This window comes from Corvus brachyrhynchos, unplaced genomic scaffold (assembly GCF_000691975.1).
Source record: "Corvus brachyrhynchos isolate BGI_N302 unplaced genomic scaffold, ASM69197v1 scaffold61, whole genome shotgun sequence".
Taxonomy (NCBI): domain Eukaryota; kingdom Metazoa; phylum Chordata; class Aves; order Passeriformes; family Corvidae; genus Corvus; species Corvus brachyrhynchos.
The window spans coordinates 3,073,005-3,092,374 of record NW_008236478.1 but is presented as its reverse complement, the minus strand read 5'-3'; the positions used below and the strand labels follow the sequence as shown (position 1 = coordinate 3,092,374).

Here is a 19,370-nt window from a genome sequence, read left to right as displayed (position 1 = left end):
TATAACAGTAATATAAGAGTGTTACTCAGCATGCACCTGATCCAATCAAGATTTCAAGTAACAGAAATGATGGAAGAAAATCTGGATGAACAAACAATACACAAGAGTCAAGTACACACACATTTTTTCCAGAAGCTAAGTTTGTACATCCTATATAAACACTTCAGGAGTATGCACATGGATCAAGGAAACAAGTGGACTGGGACAAAGCTCATTATGCAGGATGAGAATACCTTTGTCACATTTCTTCCTAGTGTAACACAGTTATCCCTACACTTTAGCTTTTGTCCTCCATTTTTGACTGAAGCACCAAAGTCAGAAAATATTTTGGTGCTCCTTAAAACCATGGCCACCTACCACCAAATATCACGAAGGTAAATGCAGTCATATGTTTCCTTACCCGTGTTCCTCACAGACCTCGCTGTAAGGGCAGCCACCATCTTCAGCATCACAGCATTTAATTCCTTCTCAGTGCCTTCTTTCAGACCAGGCAGGTGAGTTCCAGCTGTCAGTATGTTAAAAGTAATATTACAATATACAAGAAATGGGCAACTGTAGCTAAAATATATTTAGCCAAAATGGAAAAACAGTTCTCCAGCAAATTCTAGCTTCTCTCAAGTATTACTTACTGGCTACTTGAAACCTAAAAACAAGCAACAAAATACAGACATGTCATTGCCTATTTGTCAGGGTCTAGTCTGGTTTTGGGAAACACAGGTCTGACTCTTGCTCTGCAGCCCACATCTCCTTCATAATTACAGGCAGTACTGCTAATAGGAGTGTTTTCACTTCCCAGATGGTGTAGATTTACCTGTCTAGTGGTATCTAGTAGGAACACAGATAAACAAAAGAACAGGATAGATTATGAGCTATGAAGTGGTAAAATATTATAGCAACAGAGAGACATTAAATACCTAATCTAAAAGCCAAGAGCAGAAATATCCTGCATGTTCAAAGGCAAACAGGATCAGACAGCGTATGGTAAGTTATTTTAAGATCTAAAAGTCAAGAGTTTCCAGGCTAAATTTCTGGAAACCAAGAGAGGGAAGTAGCAATAATTTCTTCTCACTTGTCCCTCTTCACCTGTGTGTCTAAATTTACAAATTATATAGCCATTCAATCACTCATTCTGTAAAATTTTTATCACCACATTATCTAAAGCAGTGAAATAAATGCAAAGACAGAAGAAAGACCCTATGCACCAGCTCATAATCAGAAGACAAGTTTCCAAGAACCTTGGTATTTATCTTGACAATCCTTATCTAAGCATTCTTGTGCAAAATCCTGGTTCTCTGATATCGAGAACCCAAATCTAAGTGTCCTTGCAGTTGATGGATGTCTGCACTCTAGAATTTCTGTTGTAATTCATATTCCTTCTGTTGTGTATAAATAATTCAAGTATGCTTACTGCATCAGAAGTTATTCCTAGTACCTCGTGTCTCTCCTCCTTCAATAAATGACTCTTGCACTGAAATTTAAAGGCATTTCCCAACTCATATAGCACAGAAAACACTATGATGCCTTTTTCTTTCATTAAAATAGTAGTTATAAACCTTTAAATATGTGAGTCTGTCTCCTAAGTTAGCTGTACTCCACAGTTACCAAACTAGGGGTATCACCTTCCTGTTTCTGTACTAGGAGATAACTCTATCACATCACAATGAGTGGTAGCAATTGTGGGGAACATATGGCCAAAGTTCAATAAACTGTTTTCTATCACCAGTCCTCAGGATTAAGGTGTTACTGTCAGAGGAATAAGCATTGTGGAAAACTTTTCTTGCTCCAACCTCCAGCTGGCATTCTAGAGAGCCCCAAACTAAGACCTGTTTAAAAGTGTGGGTTGAAGGGTACCACCCATAATAATTCATCATACACTAGTGAAGAATAGCCCAGAGCTGTTCAGGCTAGTGACCAGAACAAAAAATAGCAAAGATTTCAGAGAGAACCCAGCTTAATGTGTCAAATTTAGGCCAGTTGGCTTGAAGATAAAATCTAGCTACTCAGTATATAAAATATATAAATTTATCATAGAAAGAGATTATTCATTCCTGTTGATCTGCCTACTTCAGTGGTCATTGTGAGTGGCAGTAAGTTGTACCTGACTTCCTCAGGATCTTGGCTTCCTTCCTCAAAAGTGCCAGCAGTAGGCCTAAGAGCCCAGAGTCACGGAAAATATCACTAAATAACAGGTCCTTCTGGGTCATGCTGAGAAGGCACTGAAGAGCTGTTAAGGTGCAGAATGGCACTATATTTTCCTTGATCAAATACTGAACCTTCTTCAAAATCTCATGGGGGACATAGGACAGGTCTAGGACTATGGACTCCACCAGTCTGAAGAACTGGACTTGGACTGGGTGTGGTTTGAAATGAATTATGTCAGTAAATTGGTTGATAGGTTGCAGTGTCCATTCCAGAAGAAAGAAATTCACTCTGTCCCAAGCCCATATGGTACCAATTGCTGCCAAGATTCTTCCACACAGGTGCTGATCATTACTTCTCTGGAAAATGGATTGCAACACCTGAAAAGGCTGGAGGTTTTTCACTGTCATTCCTGTGGGGAAAAAACCCAATTTTACATGAGTGCTATTTAAGCCTGCAAGCACCATAACTATAATGTTAGCTCATGTCTGAAAGTGGAAATAAGAGTAACAGACATGAGGGATGGAGGCATAATCCAGACATGATTGAGAGGCATAATCTTGAGCTTGGATCAGACCCTAGAACTGACATGGGCATTTCCGTTTGAGGTAGGTGGCATTCAGGCTCCTGCAGCACTAGCACATAGATCTGAAGATGCCACATCATACTCCTTCCTCCATATTAAGAAACAAAATGAATAGAGCTTCATTTTTCAATGACCCACCTACCCACCCACATGTGCATGTATATATATATATAGATATATACAGTACCAGAAGACTGTGTCCGTTCAAAATCAAAGTGTGGCAATTGCGGGTGTACGATATTGCCAGAAACTTTCAGTTCAGTTTTTCCACAGGTTGTAAGGCAAGTCAGCATGTCCAAGATCTCATCCAGATAGGGATCTCCTTCATTTTGTTGCAAACCCTCGCATCTAGGAACAAAACTTGGGACAGTCATATATTCATATCTTAATTATACAGACTCTTTGGATACATCATCAAGTACAGAGCACATAGGCGCTGCACAGGATAATCCACACCATGGTGACACACTCTGAATCAGGACAAAACCTACAGACTGAAGTGACACTGACAGTCTTATGAACAAAAGAAAGATAAGTGTTTTAACTTAGTCCAGTTATTTGTCCTTGAAAAAAAAAAGAAAAAGCTAAATTAAAAAAAAAGCCTGGTTTGGGGAATAAAAATTTAAACTTTGTGAGAATTCAAATAATTAAAGCAGACACTTCATATTAAAAGGTGAGCATATGGTTGGCAAGAAAAGGGACTTGCTATCTGAGATAAATAACAAAAAATTTCAGCCCTGAGGAAGGGAAAATTATTGTACTGCCTGAGCTTTGTGAACCAGACGTGAAGATGGCATGTCTCTCCTAAGTAAGGAAATACTTAACCAGGATTTGTAATGATTTGAAATGTAACCAAGATTTGCCATGGCTCATAGACTGAAGTGAGAGTCTGTCAAAGGACAGAGAGCTGCTTATCACATCATCTTATTCTGTACTGCTCAGATGGGTCAGTTATTAAGGAAAAGTGCATCACCTGGGCACGGGTTAGTGGCAGAGAAATAGATTGGTACTGTTAGGCTAGAAAAATCTCGGAAGAAAACAGAACAAAATGTTCTGGTTTCATGTAAACAAGAAAGAGAAAAAAGAGACCAAATGCTCTCTTTCAAAGAATGCTATTAGCAAGGTTCTTCTACATGAAGAAAAAGTTCTAAGCATCAGAGAAGAGGATACCTGCTCACACAAAACATTCTGGAAGGAAGGTCTCCATCTATCCCTTTATGCCAGCATATGCTGGGAACGAAGACTAATCTGAAGCCCTGAGCATCTGTTATTTCTGTCTCTCCTGCCTAGTGACATCGGTTGAAAAGGATGGGGACATTCATGGCCCTTACTGAAAAAGATCCCGTGTTTTCTGCCCTTATATGGCTAGAATTTAATCAGAAATATGCATCTCAACACAGTTTATTTATAAGGGAAATCTAGACAGTCTCTGGTAACTAAAGAAAACACTGCCAGAAAACCACAATTTTTTTTCCAATCATAATTTAATAATTTTGTGCCATTCAAAAATCATGAGCAGCCATAGTCACTTACAGGTATTTTTGACTTCATGATAGAATTTGCAATCCTCTAGATCCAAATTACAAAATACCCTCCCCACCCAGTCTTTGTTCAGGGACCAAAGTTTTCACAAGTGTTGGAGAAAAAGGACAAGAATAGTCAAAGCCAGAATGGAAACAAAGATCTGGAAATGCTCTCTTCAAATGATATTAAAGAAACCCAGCCTAGTGAGACAACACAAGCTGACAAGGAGAGTAACAGATTCTTCTTTGAACTTTGGATTAGGATAACTAGTGGGGATTTTTCCTGATATGTTTATGCTCATCTTGCTTCTGAAGAATGTAAACATTTCAGATTTAAGTTTGGGTGGGTTTTGTTTGCTTGTTTTTGCACAGCAAGGAGATAGTGTTTCCCTCCCAAGCTGACTGCATTCCTGGACTAAAAGCTCACTTTAACTGAGACAAATATCTCTGACCTACATCCTCTGTAATACTAATTGATGAAGAACTTTTGTCTTGTGTTCAAAAAGTCCCTATCCCACCTGCAAACTAACTTCTCCTATACTGTTCTCCTTCTGTAATGGTTTAAGTAGAAAAAGTTATGTACTGTTTCCATTCCTAGTACAGAAATGCTTTGCATGGCCACAGGATTACCTATATGATTCTTATTTTAAGAGACCGCTATGCATTCTGAAAATTAAGTTTTACCATCCTCTAGAAGCCTACTAAGAGCCTCTCTTACCTGACTAAAATTTTTAGCAGGAGCTGGTAGCCATCATTATTTTCAAATTCTGTTAATAAAGCTGATGATACAGGGTAAGAATCTTTCACAAAGCACAACACAATACTAGCAGCTTCACACACATCACAAGCAGGTAGAGTATCAGCCAGTGTAAAGAGTTGCTGAATAGCTATTTTAATGCAGTCCACAGCTGTGAAAAAAAAAAAAAATACAGCAGGTATTTACAAACTGACAGTCAAACAAGTTTAAAGTTACTAACAAAAATGAAACTAATTTGACAAGTTATTTCCCAGTAAAATAGGAATCAGTTAACTCTTTTTCTACAAAGAAAAGAAAAAAGGATATATGAATATCACACTCATTTCAGAAGCTACAGGAAGAGCATTGCTGGCTTTACAGTATACATGCATTTCCTTGCTTAACTCCCAGAAACTGATTTAATCTCAGGAGTGTAAGCTTTCAACCCCCAACTCACCAAAATTCATAGACAGTGAATCCAGCTGTCTGAGTACAAGGTAAGCAGAGACTAACAGATTTAATTGTCTCCTACTAAGTCAATCACACATTCTGTACAGAGTTCACAGATTAATTTGCTCAATGAAGCATATGTAATGGGGTACACACATTTTGCTCTGAGGAATGAAGCTTATTTTCTTGTCTAATCTCATGGCCAGTCCTTCCAGGGCAGCTTCAAAATGTCCAAATTGTTCTTTCCATCTTACACAGGAAGCCAAATTTTCATTTTAAAAAAGAAAAATATCTATATGTGTTTACTCCATGACATGGAATACTGATATTATTTTGTGCATTATAAAACTATTTTTTCACTTCTAAGAAATTGAGACTTCTGGCCTTTGCACTTCTTAATTAGAAAAAAAATTGCTTAAACTAATAAAGCCTAGAAAGAAATGATTACTTAACCAACTGTGATGTTGTCCCAAAAGATACCATTACTCTGACAGTGCCCCCAGCCTTGTATTTAGTGTTCACGAGTCTCAGGCCCACAGACTGAGTCACATAACTTAAGAAAAAACATAATACATCTCCCCTTGCCTACGTCAGTGTGATCAAACGGGATTAGCTCTTGCCTGTAATTTGGGGGTTTTCTGTGTAAAAAACCCTTCCGTTTCCAGATGGCTATCAGTGCTAAATAAAGCTCCTCTCTACTAAGTCAAGAGCCCATGCTTTGCAGTTGACTACTGGATGATGTAGGGATAAAAATTTATCCTGAGGAGACTCTTTTTGATAAAATTCATTTTCAGGGGAGTTATAAGGAAAGGAGAAGCAAATTTACTAAACCAAACCTTGTAGGTACACAATGCTGTTTTTGGTCTGAGCCTTTGAAATTGTTCTTAGCACACGGCCTGTAGGTACTTTCCATGAGTGGCTGCAATGGTCCCAGAGAGAAGCAGTTGCTATGATTAAAGACTGAAGCTTATCAGCTGCCAGAAGTTCCTCTACACCTTGTTCTTCTTTGTACATGTTAAGCATTATCTGAAAAGCAGACAAACATCAGCTACAACTCCTTTAGAAACACCCAGGAGAGGAAGAAAAATCCATTGAGGAAGGAGACTGTAAGTTTGATACTAGTGCCAGGAGAAAGGATGCAGTGAAATGAACAAGGAAAACTACCATTAAGATATTCTTAATGGATTTTTCCCACTTAAAGTCATGTTGTTTTGTTTAATAAAAATGTAAGATATAGGTTATATGTTTTATGTGGCTCCTGATGCTTATTCAATGGTTTTCAGTCCAAATGTACAGGTTTTTTGGCAGTTAGAATGAAATGGACAGCTAAGAGCCTAAGTGAACATCTGAGTACCCAGGGCAAATGAACCCCAAATGCACATCTCACCTTAACAAGCATCTCCTGAGTTTGGGCATCATCCTCACTTGTCTCTCCATCATCACTAGTTTTCTTCAGAGGGACAGTAAAGAAAAGGTACAGGCACTGCATCAGAGCAGCTGGAAGTCCAGATCCAATGATGTTCCATATAGTCCTCTAAGCAGGCAAAATAAAGATCAGTCCCTCCAGAAGCTGACCACAGTTTCCTTGTGTTTCTACACACTGAGAATAGTCATGGCAGAGGAAAGACCTACTTGAGCATTTTATCCTCATGAGTGCTCTAGGGCACACAGGACTGGCAGTCACATAACACAGCTGTAAAATCCACTTGGCAGAAGTAAATGCACTGTGTATTGTTGTAGCTGCTCCCAGGACTTCCTGCTCCAGCTGAACTACAGCTTTGGCAGAAATACTATGTCCTGCATATGGAGACCTACAGTCAGTGAAGCACACAACCTGCAAACTAACTAGCAGTTGAACCAGCAGTAAGGCCAGGGGCAGAGTGTTCCCCTTACCATTAATTTCCAGGACACCCTGCAGCTATAGAGGCCTGGTATGTTGAAAGCATGGATTCTCCATTCCCTCCCTGACTCGGCATAGCAGCAGTTTAGCTATAACGCCTTCACTCTTTAACATATTCAATAACTGCACACACACTTCTAATTACAGGTTTTATAAATGCAAGTTGACAGTTTCTTCACAGTGTTTCCCAACACTTATTTTCTTCCCATCTTCATTATGGCTGCATAGAGCTTCCAGAGAAGTCCTAGTCTGTGTGCTTGGCACGCAGTAATCATGACAAAAATCAGCACCAAACTAACAGAGGAATGAGGTTTGTGATATGAAGTTTTGTGAATATGTGTGCTACAAAAAATGACAACATCTTAAATCTGTGAAAAACACAAAATCTCATCAGATACTTCATGTTGTGACTAGCTATATATATAATTTTATAGAGCTCCTTATGACACAGAATATATCCATTATAAGCTGACAGTAAGATTTTTTTTTTGTGTCTTTTAATAAGAAAGACTATTTAACTAAATGTCACAGATAAACACGCCACAGGTGCCCATCAGCAGGCTGTACTCCTGATGCCAGTCTGCATTTGGGATGGCTGTACAAGTAGAGTTTGTTAAACTCTATGCTTCAAAGTGAGAGGCTATCAGGATGGAAAAGCCAACCACTGTACTACCAGACAGATTCTTACTAGTCGTCTTTTTGATATGTATGCTGGAGTGACAAAGAATACACAAAAAGATACACGGGGGGGGAGGGGTGGGGAAGAAGAGAAGCATCAGAAAAACCAGCTGTCTGATATCAAAACTAAAAAGGTCTCTGAAAGCATGAAGTGCTTACTCCTCTCTCTTAGAAAAGCCTGGCCGACAACCTGGTGCTGTGTCCTCTAACTGTATACCTTGGGCATGCTGAAGCTCAAAATATTAGAGATAATGCAAATACTGAGACCTGGGTGTTCCACTGAGATGCCTACACAATTTCTCTGAAATAAAAGGGAAAATACACTTTATAGCAATTTCTCTTACCAAGTCAGTCTGTGAGAGCAGGTACACCGATTTCAGGAGCAAATGGCCATCTCCTGCTTCCCCTTTCTTTTGCAGCAATTTCTCCAAAGACAGAAGAGCTTCTTCTGTTATCACAAAAACATTAAACTTTAATTCCTTAGTGAAAGATGAAAATGCTGCATTTATGCTTTCTTAACAGATCTGACAAATTTAACAAAATTACAGTAGCAGGAGTCCACTAAAGTGAACAGAAAAACATAAAATGACTGATTCACCATCAAGCTTAGTTCATGTAAACTACCCATTTCAAACTGAAATTTCACTGAGAATACCAGCTCAATCCACGAAGCCTGGCAGCTGACAGCACAAACAATGTACAACAGCCACCAGGAAAGCCATGTGTGGCTAGCAATATTTTTCTCATTTAAGAAAGCTCCTCAGAATAGTGTATAACCTGCTCTTTAACTCTTACATGCATTATACATTACACACTTCCAGCTACAAAAGTTCCAAACCCAAGATCGGCATGGCATACAAGGCCAAATCTTCAGTGCAATCACCTCAAACCAGTGCTAGCTTGCACCCACTAAAATATCTGGCTTTCTACAGAGCATTTTCCTGTTCCCCCTTTATTTCCAGCACAGAGGACAGCTGAAAGACACACGTTTCCAGAAAAACTGGATCCAGTGGATATGGTATGGGATCATTACCTGCAGGTTTGCCATTGAGGTTCCTCTTAATTTCTTTAGTCAGAAGCTTGGAAACCTCACTGGCTAACAGCTGAATGTTGGGGAACACGATTACTCCAGCAGACTGTTCCCAGGCCTGAAATCCAAGGGTAACTGTTAAGTCTTTCTGACAGACCATATCTTTGGTAGATTGACAAAAACTAATAAATATAAACAAACAAGTATAAGGCTAACATTGCACTACAAAATTCGCCCCCTAGTCAGTATAGTCCATTTAGCAGTATTTCCCAGACAGGCAGGAGTATGACACTACAGATAGAGAATTCAAACTGGAACTACCTTTTGAATAATGTAATGCATCTACCAGAGATCTTTTGCCGTATTTTCTACATCGAAAACAATCCAAACAATGTAAATGTTGGTTACACCCTTTGTCACTAATTATTTGTGTCAAAAATTATTCTAGTCCCTTTCAAAACATGACAAACACCCTGAAGAAACACAAATTTATAGACAAGTTTATAAACAATTTATAAATATGTTTATAATTCACTTGTTCAAGAATGGACAAGCAATTAAGTGCAAAACTTATTAGATAAACAACAGTAAGACTTGTAGAGTCCCTGAGTTGGACAAACAAACCCCTCTTAACTGTTTCTTAGCCCTGCCTTCGGGGGAAAAAATTAAAGAGAAATAAAGAAAATATTCCAGCAGACTAATATTATTGCACCCAAAGGGCCTCTGAGAATCAGGTACCAATTCTTTTATATAAAACATCTGATGATACACACATTTATGTTTTCGTAATAGTTCATTATTCACCTCTGAAGACCAGTCTGAGACACCTCTGTCCTCAGCAACCTTGAAAAATTTTCTTTATGAAAGTCTCCTTCTTTAAGAAGCTCTGAAAAATCACGCTGTAAGCCCCAATGATGAAAGGAATAAAAATGACATGTGTTCTCCTAAAAAAATTGGATCAGACACCCCATAATACTTTCTGCCAAGAAATCAGCGCAACTCTTTGTAAATGAAGATCCTCCACAAATATTTTTTCCTTCCCTACCATTGCTTTCAATTTCTTTTCTTTCATCACAGATGGTAGCTTGTGGAGATAGCATCAATCATCTCTCAGTAATCAGGCAAGCACCTACTTTTGACTTAATTTTACTGCAGTCAATAAGCAAAATGCCCCCAACTCTTCTTTCTGTGCTACAGGAGTGAAATGCAACAGTGCATCTATTAATAATTTTCATCAATCAATAATATTAAAAACAAACTAATTTTTTCAGATTTTGACCGTAAGTTACTTTCAGAGACACTCAGTTGCAGAAGCAAGATTCACAAATTCCTCCACCTCTGATGCAGAAGGGAGGGAAGATCTGTAAAGAATAGAAGCAAGCTGGGCAAACACAGTGACAAGAAACTCACAGCCACTTAAGAATATACGCTGTTTGTCATTAAGCTATGCCCTTTTACAGAAGAAAGTAGTGACATATTTCTGCCTCTCTTCCTCAAAGAGGAACATCCTCTTAACACTTCAGAAAGGCCTTGCTATATTCACTCTTCCGCTAACAGAAAGAGCAGGATAAATTTTAGAAGTTCAGACCATGCACAGCAGAGACCAGTAATCAAATGTTCATAGCAATGCTACTAGTCCATCTCCCTACAAAGCAGGCCACTAATGTTCTGATTCGATTTTGTAGGTGCTCTTCCTGAGGGTCAGACACCAATCTTTAGAATATGCTGTCCTTTAGGAACAGATCTCATTAATTTCATATTCATGTCTGAGCCTATAGAAGATCTATGTCTGGAAGCATATCAACCTACTACATTGCAGGATGTCTGCCTTTGGGGGAAACTCAAATAATATGGTATCAATGTAATCTGATTTTCTTTCTTCCTCTTAAACCTGTTTCTACATGTTTAAGATTCTGCCACAAGATCCCTGTGTCTGCTGTTACCATCTGCCCTTCCTATTCCATGGCTCATGGAGAGATGCTAGCTCAAAAGCCAGCCACGTAAAAGAACGTTCTGATACTTTCTGAGGCACCAAGAGGGAAGACACAGAAGGCACATTAAAATGACTCCCAGCCCAGGCCTGAATCATGAGCAGATGGCTGACATTTCCCTCCCACACCTTTTCCTTCTACGTCAAGGAGCATCAGTGAGTAACGAGCCTCCGCATCACAGGAGTCTCCTGCTTGGTGACCCCTCTCTCCAGCCAACTGAGTAAGAGCTAAAGCACTCAAAAAGGCAAGGATGCACTGCCATCTGCACCATCAAAATAGGGAAGGAAAAGCAAGAGAAAAATCTTCCAAGGAGGGAGAGGACTCACACAGAGTCCATTGTTAAACAAGAGGAAATGAGGTAGTTTCTGTAAGAACTTCGCAACACGTACAACTCAAACTGAGATATGTTTCCCCAAGCCAGCAGAAGGCTGGTATATGAAGGGAGTAAAAGTAATATGGGGAAGGACATGCTGACTAAAAGCTAAGGGCCAGATCCTCCACAATGTACTCTTAAATCAATGATGCAGAGCCAAAATGCTCTCTCTAGTCACGCTTCTGGACCTAAATGCCTATAAAGCAGTGCAAAGCTCCAGTAGCATATCTAAGAGAAGTGGAGGGGAAGAATCTCACTCTTAGGGCACAAAGTCAAGTGTTAAGATAATGAAAAATTCATTTCTTCATTATGAATATATTCAGTAGCAAAGTTTCCTTTGAGAATTCAAAATCCCCTTTTTGCAAGCATTACTGCAATTCAGGAAATCAGTTTCTACAACCCTAAGGCTTGTGAAGTTCAGTCTTAAAGAAAGGAAACTCACCATGGATGTGCATATATACAACATTGCCAGTCCCTCAGCAATACTCATCTTGCCTCCTGGCAACAACTGTCCTTCAACCCTAAAGTACTGGTACTAAAATTTATTTGCTTATTTATCGTGATGTGAGAATTTACTGCTTTGCTGTCCAATTTTTAATTCCCAAGACTTCTAGATTTTATAACTTTTCTCACCCTTGTTCAGTAACAACTTTCTCAGTCCTTTGAAAGTTTCACTCCAAAAAATCATCACCACATTAAAGGCATTCTTGCTTTTCATACTTAGTTAATGACCAGTAAATCTAAAGATGATATATATAATTTCATCTCACCACAATTTGTTTACTTCATGCTCACTACATGGTATTCAAAAACTAAAGCTGCAATAGGACTCAGAAACTTTAGATCTTAGAATTTCAATTTAATTTTAAGTTTGAGGCAAGAAAACCTTAATGGAAGAATTTCTCATAAAGCCTGCAATATGTTGCTTACAAAAACAGCAGGAAGCAGTTTAGAGAGACTATCTTCTATAGCAAAGCCTGTTCATTGGGATGAATTAATACCTTAGAAACATTAAGGATGTATGTTTTCAATGGACCTTCAAGAGAAAGTGCACTGGTTTCAGCTGGGGGAGAGTTAATTTTCTCCACAGTGGCTGGTATGTGGCTGTGTTTTAGATTTGTGCTGCACACAGGGCTGATAATAGAGAGATGTGTTGTCATTGCTGAGCAGGGCTTACACAGAGCCAAGGCCTTTTAGTGCTGCCACACTGGTCAGGAGGCTGGGGGGAGACACAGCCAGGACAGGTGATCCCAACTGACCAAAGGGATATTCCAGAGCAGATGGCATCATGCTCAGTACATAAAGTGGGGGAACAAGGCCCGTATCTCACTGATTGGAGGGTGAGTGAGTGGCTGTGTGGTGCTTGGTCATGTCAGGAAAGAAGACAAGAGATCTGGAAACAGCTCTACGGGGGGCGGGGGGAAGTAGAATAGATGGCTCTCATTCCAAACAAAACTGTTGTAACTTGTTGAGGTGGTGCGTCAGAAAAAAACCAAAACCCAACAGTGAAATTTTCAGCATGCCATTTTAAAAGCAGATCCAGAGAAAAAGGAGGTTCTCCTCTACAGAAAACTGTCAGATTATCAGCCCCTATCTGACTTTGACATGCATTCTTTGGAGGCTGAGAAAGGAATGCTACCCCTTTGCAAAGCCAGTAATTTGGTGATCTGATAAAGCAGTGGTGAGCTCCCAAGACAGAAAAGACCACCACAGCGCACATAATGCCATTTGCAAAGAGAGATTTGATCCCAGTGACAGGCTCATACAGAGAGCAACAGTTCTTCTTTTCAAATATAGCCTTTGGTTTGGGAGGGACACTCTTCTATGCTAACAAATCCAGAAGTTGAGAGGAAGTGGTGAAAAGTGAAAGCTTTGTTCAGTAAACATAAAATATCTGTAGAACCATTTAGATTTAATGAGAAGGCAACTTCTGAGACTCCAGGCTATACATTCACTGTCTTTTCAGACCCCTGCACTCATGTTGTCTGCACTGCCTTGGACCAGGGCAAGCTTGTACTCAAACACAGCAAACTCTATACCATAGGCACTTCCAGGTCCCACCCACAACTCAATTGTTTGCACCAGTTTCAATGCTGTTCGTTGACACAAGCATCTACATTGATTTCACAGTGCACCAGGACTTAAAAGCTCCAAATATTCATGCTCCATCCAGCTGAGTGAAATATTTATGACTATCTGGAAGTTATTGCTGCTTTACTGTCATGAATACCAAAGATTTCACAGTCCTGAGTACAGTGATTTCCTACACACTCAGTTCAAAATGCAGAGTATCCCCTTTTATGTCTCACAATGCTTCCATATAAACACTGACCATACATTAATTTTTTTCCCTCACCAACCCACTGACTTCTATTTTAGAAATCCAACTCATCTAGGTAGGGAATAGATGGATCTGAGTTTGGTCACGCAAGAGCACTAAGAACTCAAAAATACAGACACCTGAAATACGCTATCAGTACAATATGGTTTCACCAAAGAGGGGTTTTTATTTTCTTTCTGAAAGGCACAGTGAGAGTGTAAAAATGCAGATTCAATACCCATAAATACCCAAGGTAATCCAAGAGAAAAACAATTCTTCTGTACTAGTAGATCACTACAGTACATTTAAAGATAAGCCAGGTTTTCTGCTTCACTCAGCATATGCTCTGCCATTCTGTCTCTGTATGGTCCACTCAAACAGTTTCCTGTATATTCCACAGACTCTAGCAAAGAAAACTGACCCATAAGGCTCCTATTCATTACAGAGCTTTTCTAGTTTCACCTTTCAATATGTTTGTCTCAGAATCGTTGGCTGATGGCAGCTGTAGGGCAGGCTGCTAACTAAAATGTTCTAGTTCTCAGCTGTGTCCCTCACCCACGATATGGCCTTCCTCTTCTCACTCCATGGCTTCCTCATCTCTCACCCAAATCCTCTCTCAAGCACTAAAATTAGACATCAGCATTGTCATTAACTCCAAAATTCCATCTTAAGACTGTACACCTGCATTTCCCCTAACTGGCTGCATGCCACAACCACATTTTCCCAGACTGAAACAGGGAAGGAAAGTTCTCAGCCCCCACTAAGTAATAACATAGATGAGGCAGACCTCTTCACAGGGTACTCACTTTGCAAGATGGCTGTCTCACTCCTTGATTTCAAGGATAGAATTTAGCCACTCAGGAAAGTGAAGAGGTGCTCCCCCCTGTACTTTTTTCATGTTGACCTAGCAGGTTAGGTAGATGAAAGGAGGACAAGCAACTTCTTCTCCAGGCTCCCAATGGAGTAAAAGAACTTATCACCTAAAAGGATCCTGCTTTAATTAACTACACTGGCTGTTTGGGTGACCACAGAATGGATAGGGGAAGAGAAACTCAAATTAGCATCTGCACCAAAGGCAACAAAGAGAACAAACCTTTAAGAAGAGGGGAAGAAATTCCAGCAGCCTTCTTTGTTGATCCTCTGGGATGAGAAATGGAGCCACTTGCTCATATTCTACAAACTGTTTTCCTAGAGTCTCCCACTGGAGGGTATGGCTCTGGGGTAGCTCGTCCTTGCTGTGTACAGGCTGCTCCAGCACTTCTGCTGTGACTCCATCATCAGGGCTCTGCTGTTGCTGTCCTGCTTTGTCAGATGAATCCTCCAGCTGCCACACAAGTTCAGCTGCTTTGTCCATGCTGAGATGAGACCAGATAAATATACTGTGTTATTTACAGCTCTTACCAGTCAACTCTCCCAAGAAATGAGACACTGACAGTTTTAACTGTCAGAGTTTAGAAATACGGAAATGCTCTCAGTCATTGACTCTTTTCCACTTTTCATGGCAAAGCACCCTGTTCCTGGACAAGAACAATACCACTCTGCAATTGCATGAAAAAGCTCTCTTCCATGAGACATGTGCATGTGCTACACAGCTCATCTGGGCTTTGGCAGAACAAGCCAGTAAACCACACAGCAAATCTGGATTCCAGCCCCAGTTTTGCCACTGAGCCAGATCCTCTCTCTTGCAGTTCAGTCATCCAACTATAAAACAAGTTGTAACTATTACCATCAGCAGATCTGCAACAGAAGAGCACTAGCCAAGAGCCAAGTTACACATTTCACTGAGTATGGATGCTAAACCTAGCTGCACATCACTGATACATTCCCCACCTGGCATGGGGCTGAAGCCCTGTCTGGAATAGTAGCTGTGTAGAAAAGCCAAGGATTCCCCACAGGGCTGTGCTGGCCCAAAGAGGCAGCAACATTCAGTTCTTCTTTGTGCCAGAGGTACAGCTCTGGACAATAGGTATTTTCACAACAACGTTGCTTGTTTTGCTGATCCTGTAAACTGAAGTGGATATGCCTCAATGAAGGAGCATGGTGCTTCTGGCAGTCTCATTTCCTTCAAATTTAAAATGGGTCCATCTTACAGTACACATCAAGGAATCCTTCTGGTACCCTAATCTCAACCCCAAGTCCTCTCATCTACTTTACAGCCCTGTTTTCCTCCATAGTGTTCTGTGGGGTCACTTAGCCCCACTTCTTTGCCACAGCCTTCTGTGAGCTCACCCTGCTATGCCAAGCCTACATCATGAAAACACCTACACCAACAGAGATCAGGCTTCTCCAGTTTCCATCAAAGGCATCCATATGCTTATTGGAGTCTAGGTCATTGTCTGACTACTCCGGAGTCTACGACAGGACAAATTATGGCAGTGTGGCTGGGCAGATGGGAGTTGTCACCAAGATGAATGTAGCTCACTTTACTTAACAAATATATCATTTTTTAAGAGCCCAGAAGAGTCTTTAACAAATCACTACCCTCAAAGAAAAACACCAATTTACCTTCTTTTCTAGGAAATAGATTCTTTCTTAACAGTATCTTTTTGATTGCCATTCCACCATTTCAATAAAAATGTCAGAAAAGCAAACTAACTAAAAAACAGAGTCAGATCTGCACTACCAATACATACATACATACAAATAAAGACAGTATTATGAGCCTGGTTTAGAATTATGAGCCAACACTAAAACTGCATTTGGGATTCTCTTCCTTCGTCATCCATCAGTTACACAGCTAGCTTACTGCTTGCATTCTGCCCACTCCATGCCAGATGAACCAGTTTCACTTCCATGCTCCCGCAGAAGCTCTGTACCACAGAGATGAAGGGAATGGCATTTATCTTGTCACTGTACACCACACCACCTGCAGCAAGATGGTGGTCCCAGAAGACACCTGTGCTTAGATGGAAACGCTGGTTCTTCACACTACACCACAGGCTAACTTATTTTACCACAGCCCAGACTCTGTCCTTTGCTAGGAGATGGAGGCCTATGTAATTTTGATCAGTCCCCAAGGAACAGTCAGTCTAGAATTTCCTATCTCAACAACATTTTGTGTTTTGCTGCTATTGTTTTCCTTAATTATCCCTACTAAGACAATAAGCGCTATGAGCAGAAAAAGTGTGGTGACTGCACAGAGTAAACAGGAAGACTCTGTTCCTCATGACTGTGTGGGAGTTACATTTGTCATATGTTATACTTAACTCTGGTGTGGGATTTTGACCCACTTGAGTCATCCTGAAGCTGTAAGTGTGTTGGTTGAGAAAACCTGGGTGCTGTTCTAGGGACTTTGGTGAGCATAGTTCAGTTACATTTTCAGTGAGGCTCAACTTGCATCCCAAATAGCAAAGCCATTCTCTTCCTCAAGGAGATCTGACCTTGGAAGCTACTCTGCTAAGCCTAAATCAATGATAAGAAGTAACTCACTCCAGTGCCTACGTTCATGTTGGTCTTCTGCACAGAGAACCCCAAGGTTCTTTACAGAAGCATTCTACAAATGGTGACACTAAATCATGGTGAGGTGAAATGAAATGGTTACACTGGCCTCAGAAGAAGGTCAACTCCCTCAGCTGCACTGCATGGGCCGGCAAATGTGTTAACCAATTTTCTCTCTTTCTATTTATACTTGACTGAGAAGGCCTTTCTTGTTGGTGGCACAGCTAAAGCAAGCAGGGATAGCCTCTCAAAAAGTGTTCACTCTATGAATCCATGTAATGAAAGAGCTCTCATCTCCACAGAAACTCTTACAACCAGATATTCACAAACAACTTCATTAGTGAAGATCAGATTGTAAGAGGCTATGTAAGACATTTAAAGTGTACATGGAACTCAATCTCAAGAAATACATGAAAGCAAAATGAGGATTATGATATTCCTCGTTATTTTTTCCAACTATCTAGACTACAAAAGGCATGTTAGACTAAAGATCAGTCCTCCAATATTAGTCTGTTCACTCCACTTGCACTATATGCTTTAAATATTACTTCTAGCAGCCTTTTTTTGCATCTACAATTTGATTAGGGCTTTTAAATCCTTTCAATTTTCTATTCATCTTGGAGGACAATTATTCTTCTAGACCAACCACAAAATCGCGGAGTTAACACCAAAGATATTTGAATGCTGAAGGATAACTTAGATATTTCGAAAAGGTCTTATATGTTGTCTCTCTTCTACATTTCACCATTTGTTCTGATCCTTAGTGTAACCTTATTTCAGTTTTGATAAGTTTTTTGTTTGATTCTTGGTTAAATTTGATAAGATACTTTTTGATAAGTATCACAATGATACAAAAAGTAAACACTAAATAATAAATATTTTAAAAGACTTAAGAGTGAAAATTTATCAAATAATTTTGATACTATCATTCAGAAAGTAGTGTCAGGCTACAGAGAGAAAATGGAACTTAATCATGTATTTTCCCTTTTTTCTGAATAAAGCTTGTGTGAAATCACACTGCAATGTGGCTACATCTTTCCAGACTGAAAAGACAGAGGGGAAGAAAGGCCTAACCATAAGGACCAGCACAATACTGTTACTAACAGATTACTAATTGAACAAACATGATTTTTAATGACATTTTAATTCTATTTATCTGTGATTACCCCCCTGAGCAGTTCATAGAAGGATCCCATTCAGTTAAAAAATCCCAATTTGCACCAAGACCAAAAGAGAATCAAGTTTCATACCAAAATTCAGGCCAAAATTGGTTCCCTTTTTACAGTAAGTATCTTTAAAAAATGTTAGTTGGGTGTACATGGAAATCTTTAATCTCCAAAAGTACATGAACATAAAATAAAGACTACAATTTGCCTCCTTATTTAATCCAACTGTTCTGATAACAAGAGATTTACGAGACTAAATGTCAGACCCCTAGTTCTAGGACTATCTGCTTTAAGTATTTTTTATCCTAATATACTTTTCTTGACTATTAAATACCAGGATTCTGTGGACTATCAGAAACACACAGCTCAGATCATCCCAAAAATCCAGTGTGATACTCCTTTATACTCCCTTTCTTTCTTTGGCAGCCAAGATGACTGTTTAATGAGCACAGTTATGACAGCTCGTAATTGTAAATGCTAAAAACAGGGATTCCACTACTTCCTAAGGAAAGCTGTCTTCATACTGCAGTTTAGGGTGAACTTTGACTGAAACCTTCACTAATTGAAAGTAATCTATCATGACACACAAGTTGCAACCAATACTGTAGGTTCCCTCAACATTTAACAGTCTGTTCCTTCTGCTTTCACAGAAAATCTCTTGACATACCTGGGCTCCTAGATCTGGCAGCTGCTGTTGCAGTCAATAACCATATCCAGAGAAACGAGTGTTGCTGCTTCTGTCCTCCTATGCATGTTGGTGTATGCAGCAGCTCCCGCTCTGCTCTTTAAACTTTCCACTGTGAATCACCTGATTAGCTGCTGCACTTACTTCCTGAGGAAAGCAGAAGTGAAAAGCAAATGAACCACAGCTCAGGACCCATCAAGCTCCCAAAGCAATTTAGAACAGCTCAGCTAACACACAAACCTGGAAGGCATAGCATTCTTCTCCCTGCATCAAGGGTAACCAGGTATTTCCCCCTCTGTACCATATTCACAAGGGGGAAGGGGAGTGAGATTTATTTCATTTTGGTTTTAAATTT

At 39.8% G+C, this 19,370-nt stretch overlaps 1 protein-coding gene across 3 annotated transcripts in view; it reads right to left on the bottom strand.

Annotated features, from left to right (window-relative positions):
• WDFY4 (WDFY family member 4) overlaps positions 1–19,117 on the bottom strand; it is a 125,490-nt gene extending 106,373 nt beyond the window's left edge. For 2 of the 3 annotated variants that reach the window (XM_017725984.1, XM_017725985.1), the window contains exons 1-10: positions 18,998–19,113; positions 14,820–15,081; positions 9,046–9,160; positions 8,357–8,460; positions 6,822–6,968; positions 6,271–6,460; positions 4,967–5,156; positions 2,913–3,073; positions 2,099–2,551; positions 401–505 (exon numbers count right to left, since the gene is read on the bottom strand). In XM_017725984.1, coding sequence (XP_017581473.1) covers positions 401–505; positions 2,099–2,551; positions 2,913–3,073; positions 4,967–5,156; positions 6,271–6,460; positions 6,822–6,968; positions 8,357–8,460; positions 9,046–9,160; positions 14,820–15,080 — 1,726 coding nt within the window. In that variant the 5' untranslated portion in view covers position 15,081; positions 18,998–19,113. Of the gene's footprint in view, positions 1–400; positions 506–2,098; positions 2,552–2,912; positions 3,074–4,966; positions 5,157–6,270; positions 6,461–6,821; positions 6,969–8,356; positions 8,461–9,045; positions 9,161–14,819; positions 15,082–18,997 lie in introns of all 3 variants that reach the window. The other variant, XM_017725986.1, reaches the window with a different exon arrangement.
• Positions 19,118–19,370: the final 253 nt, after the last annotated feature.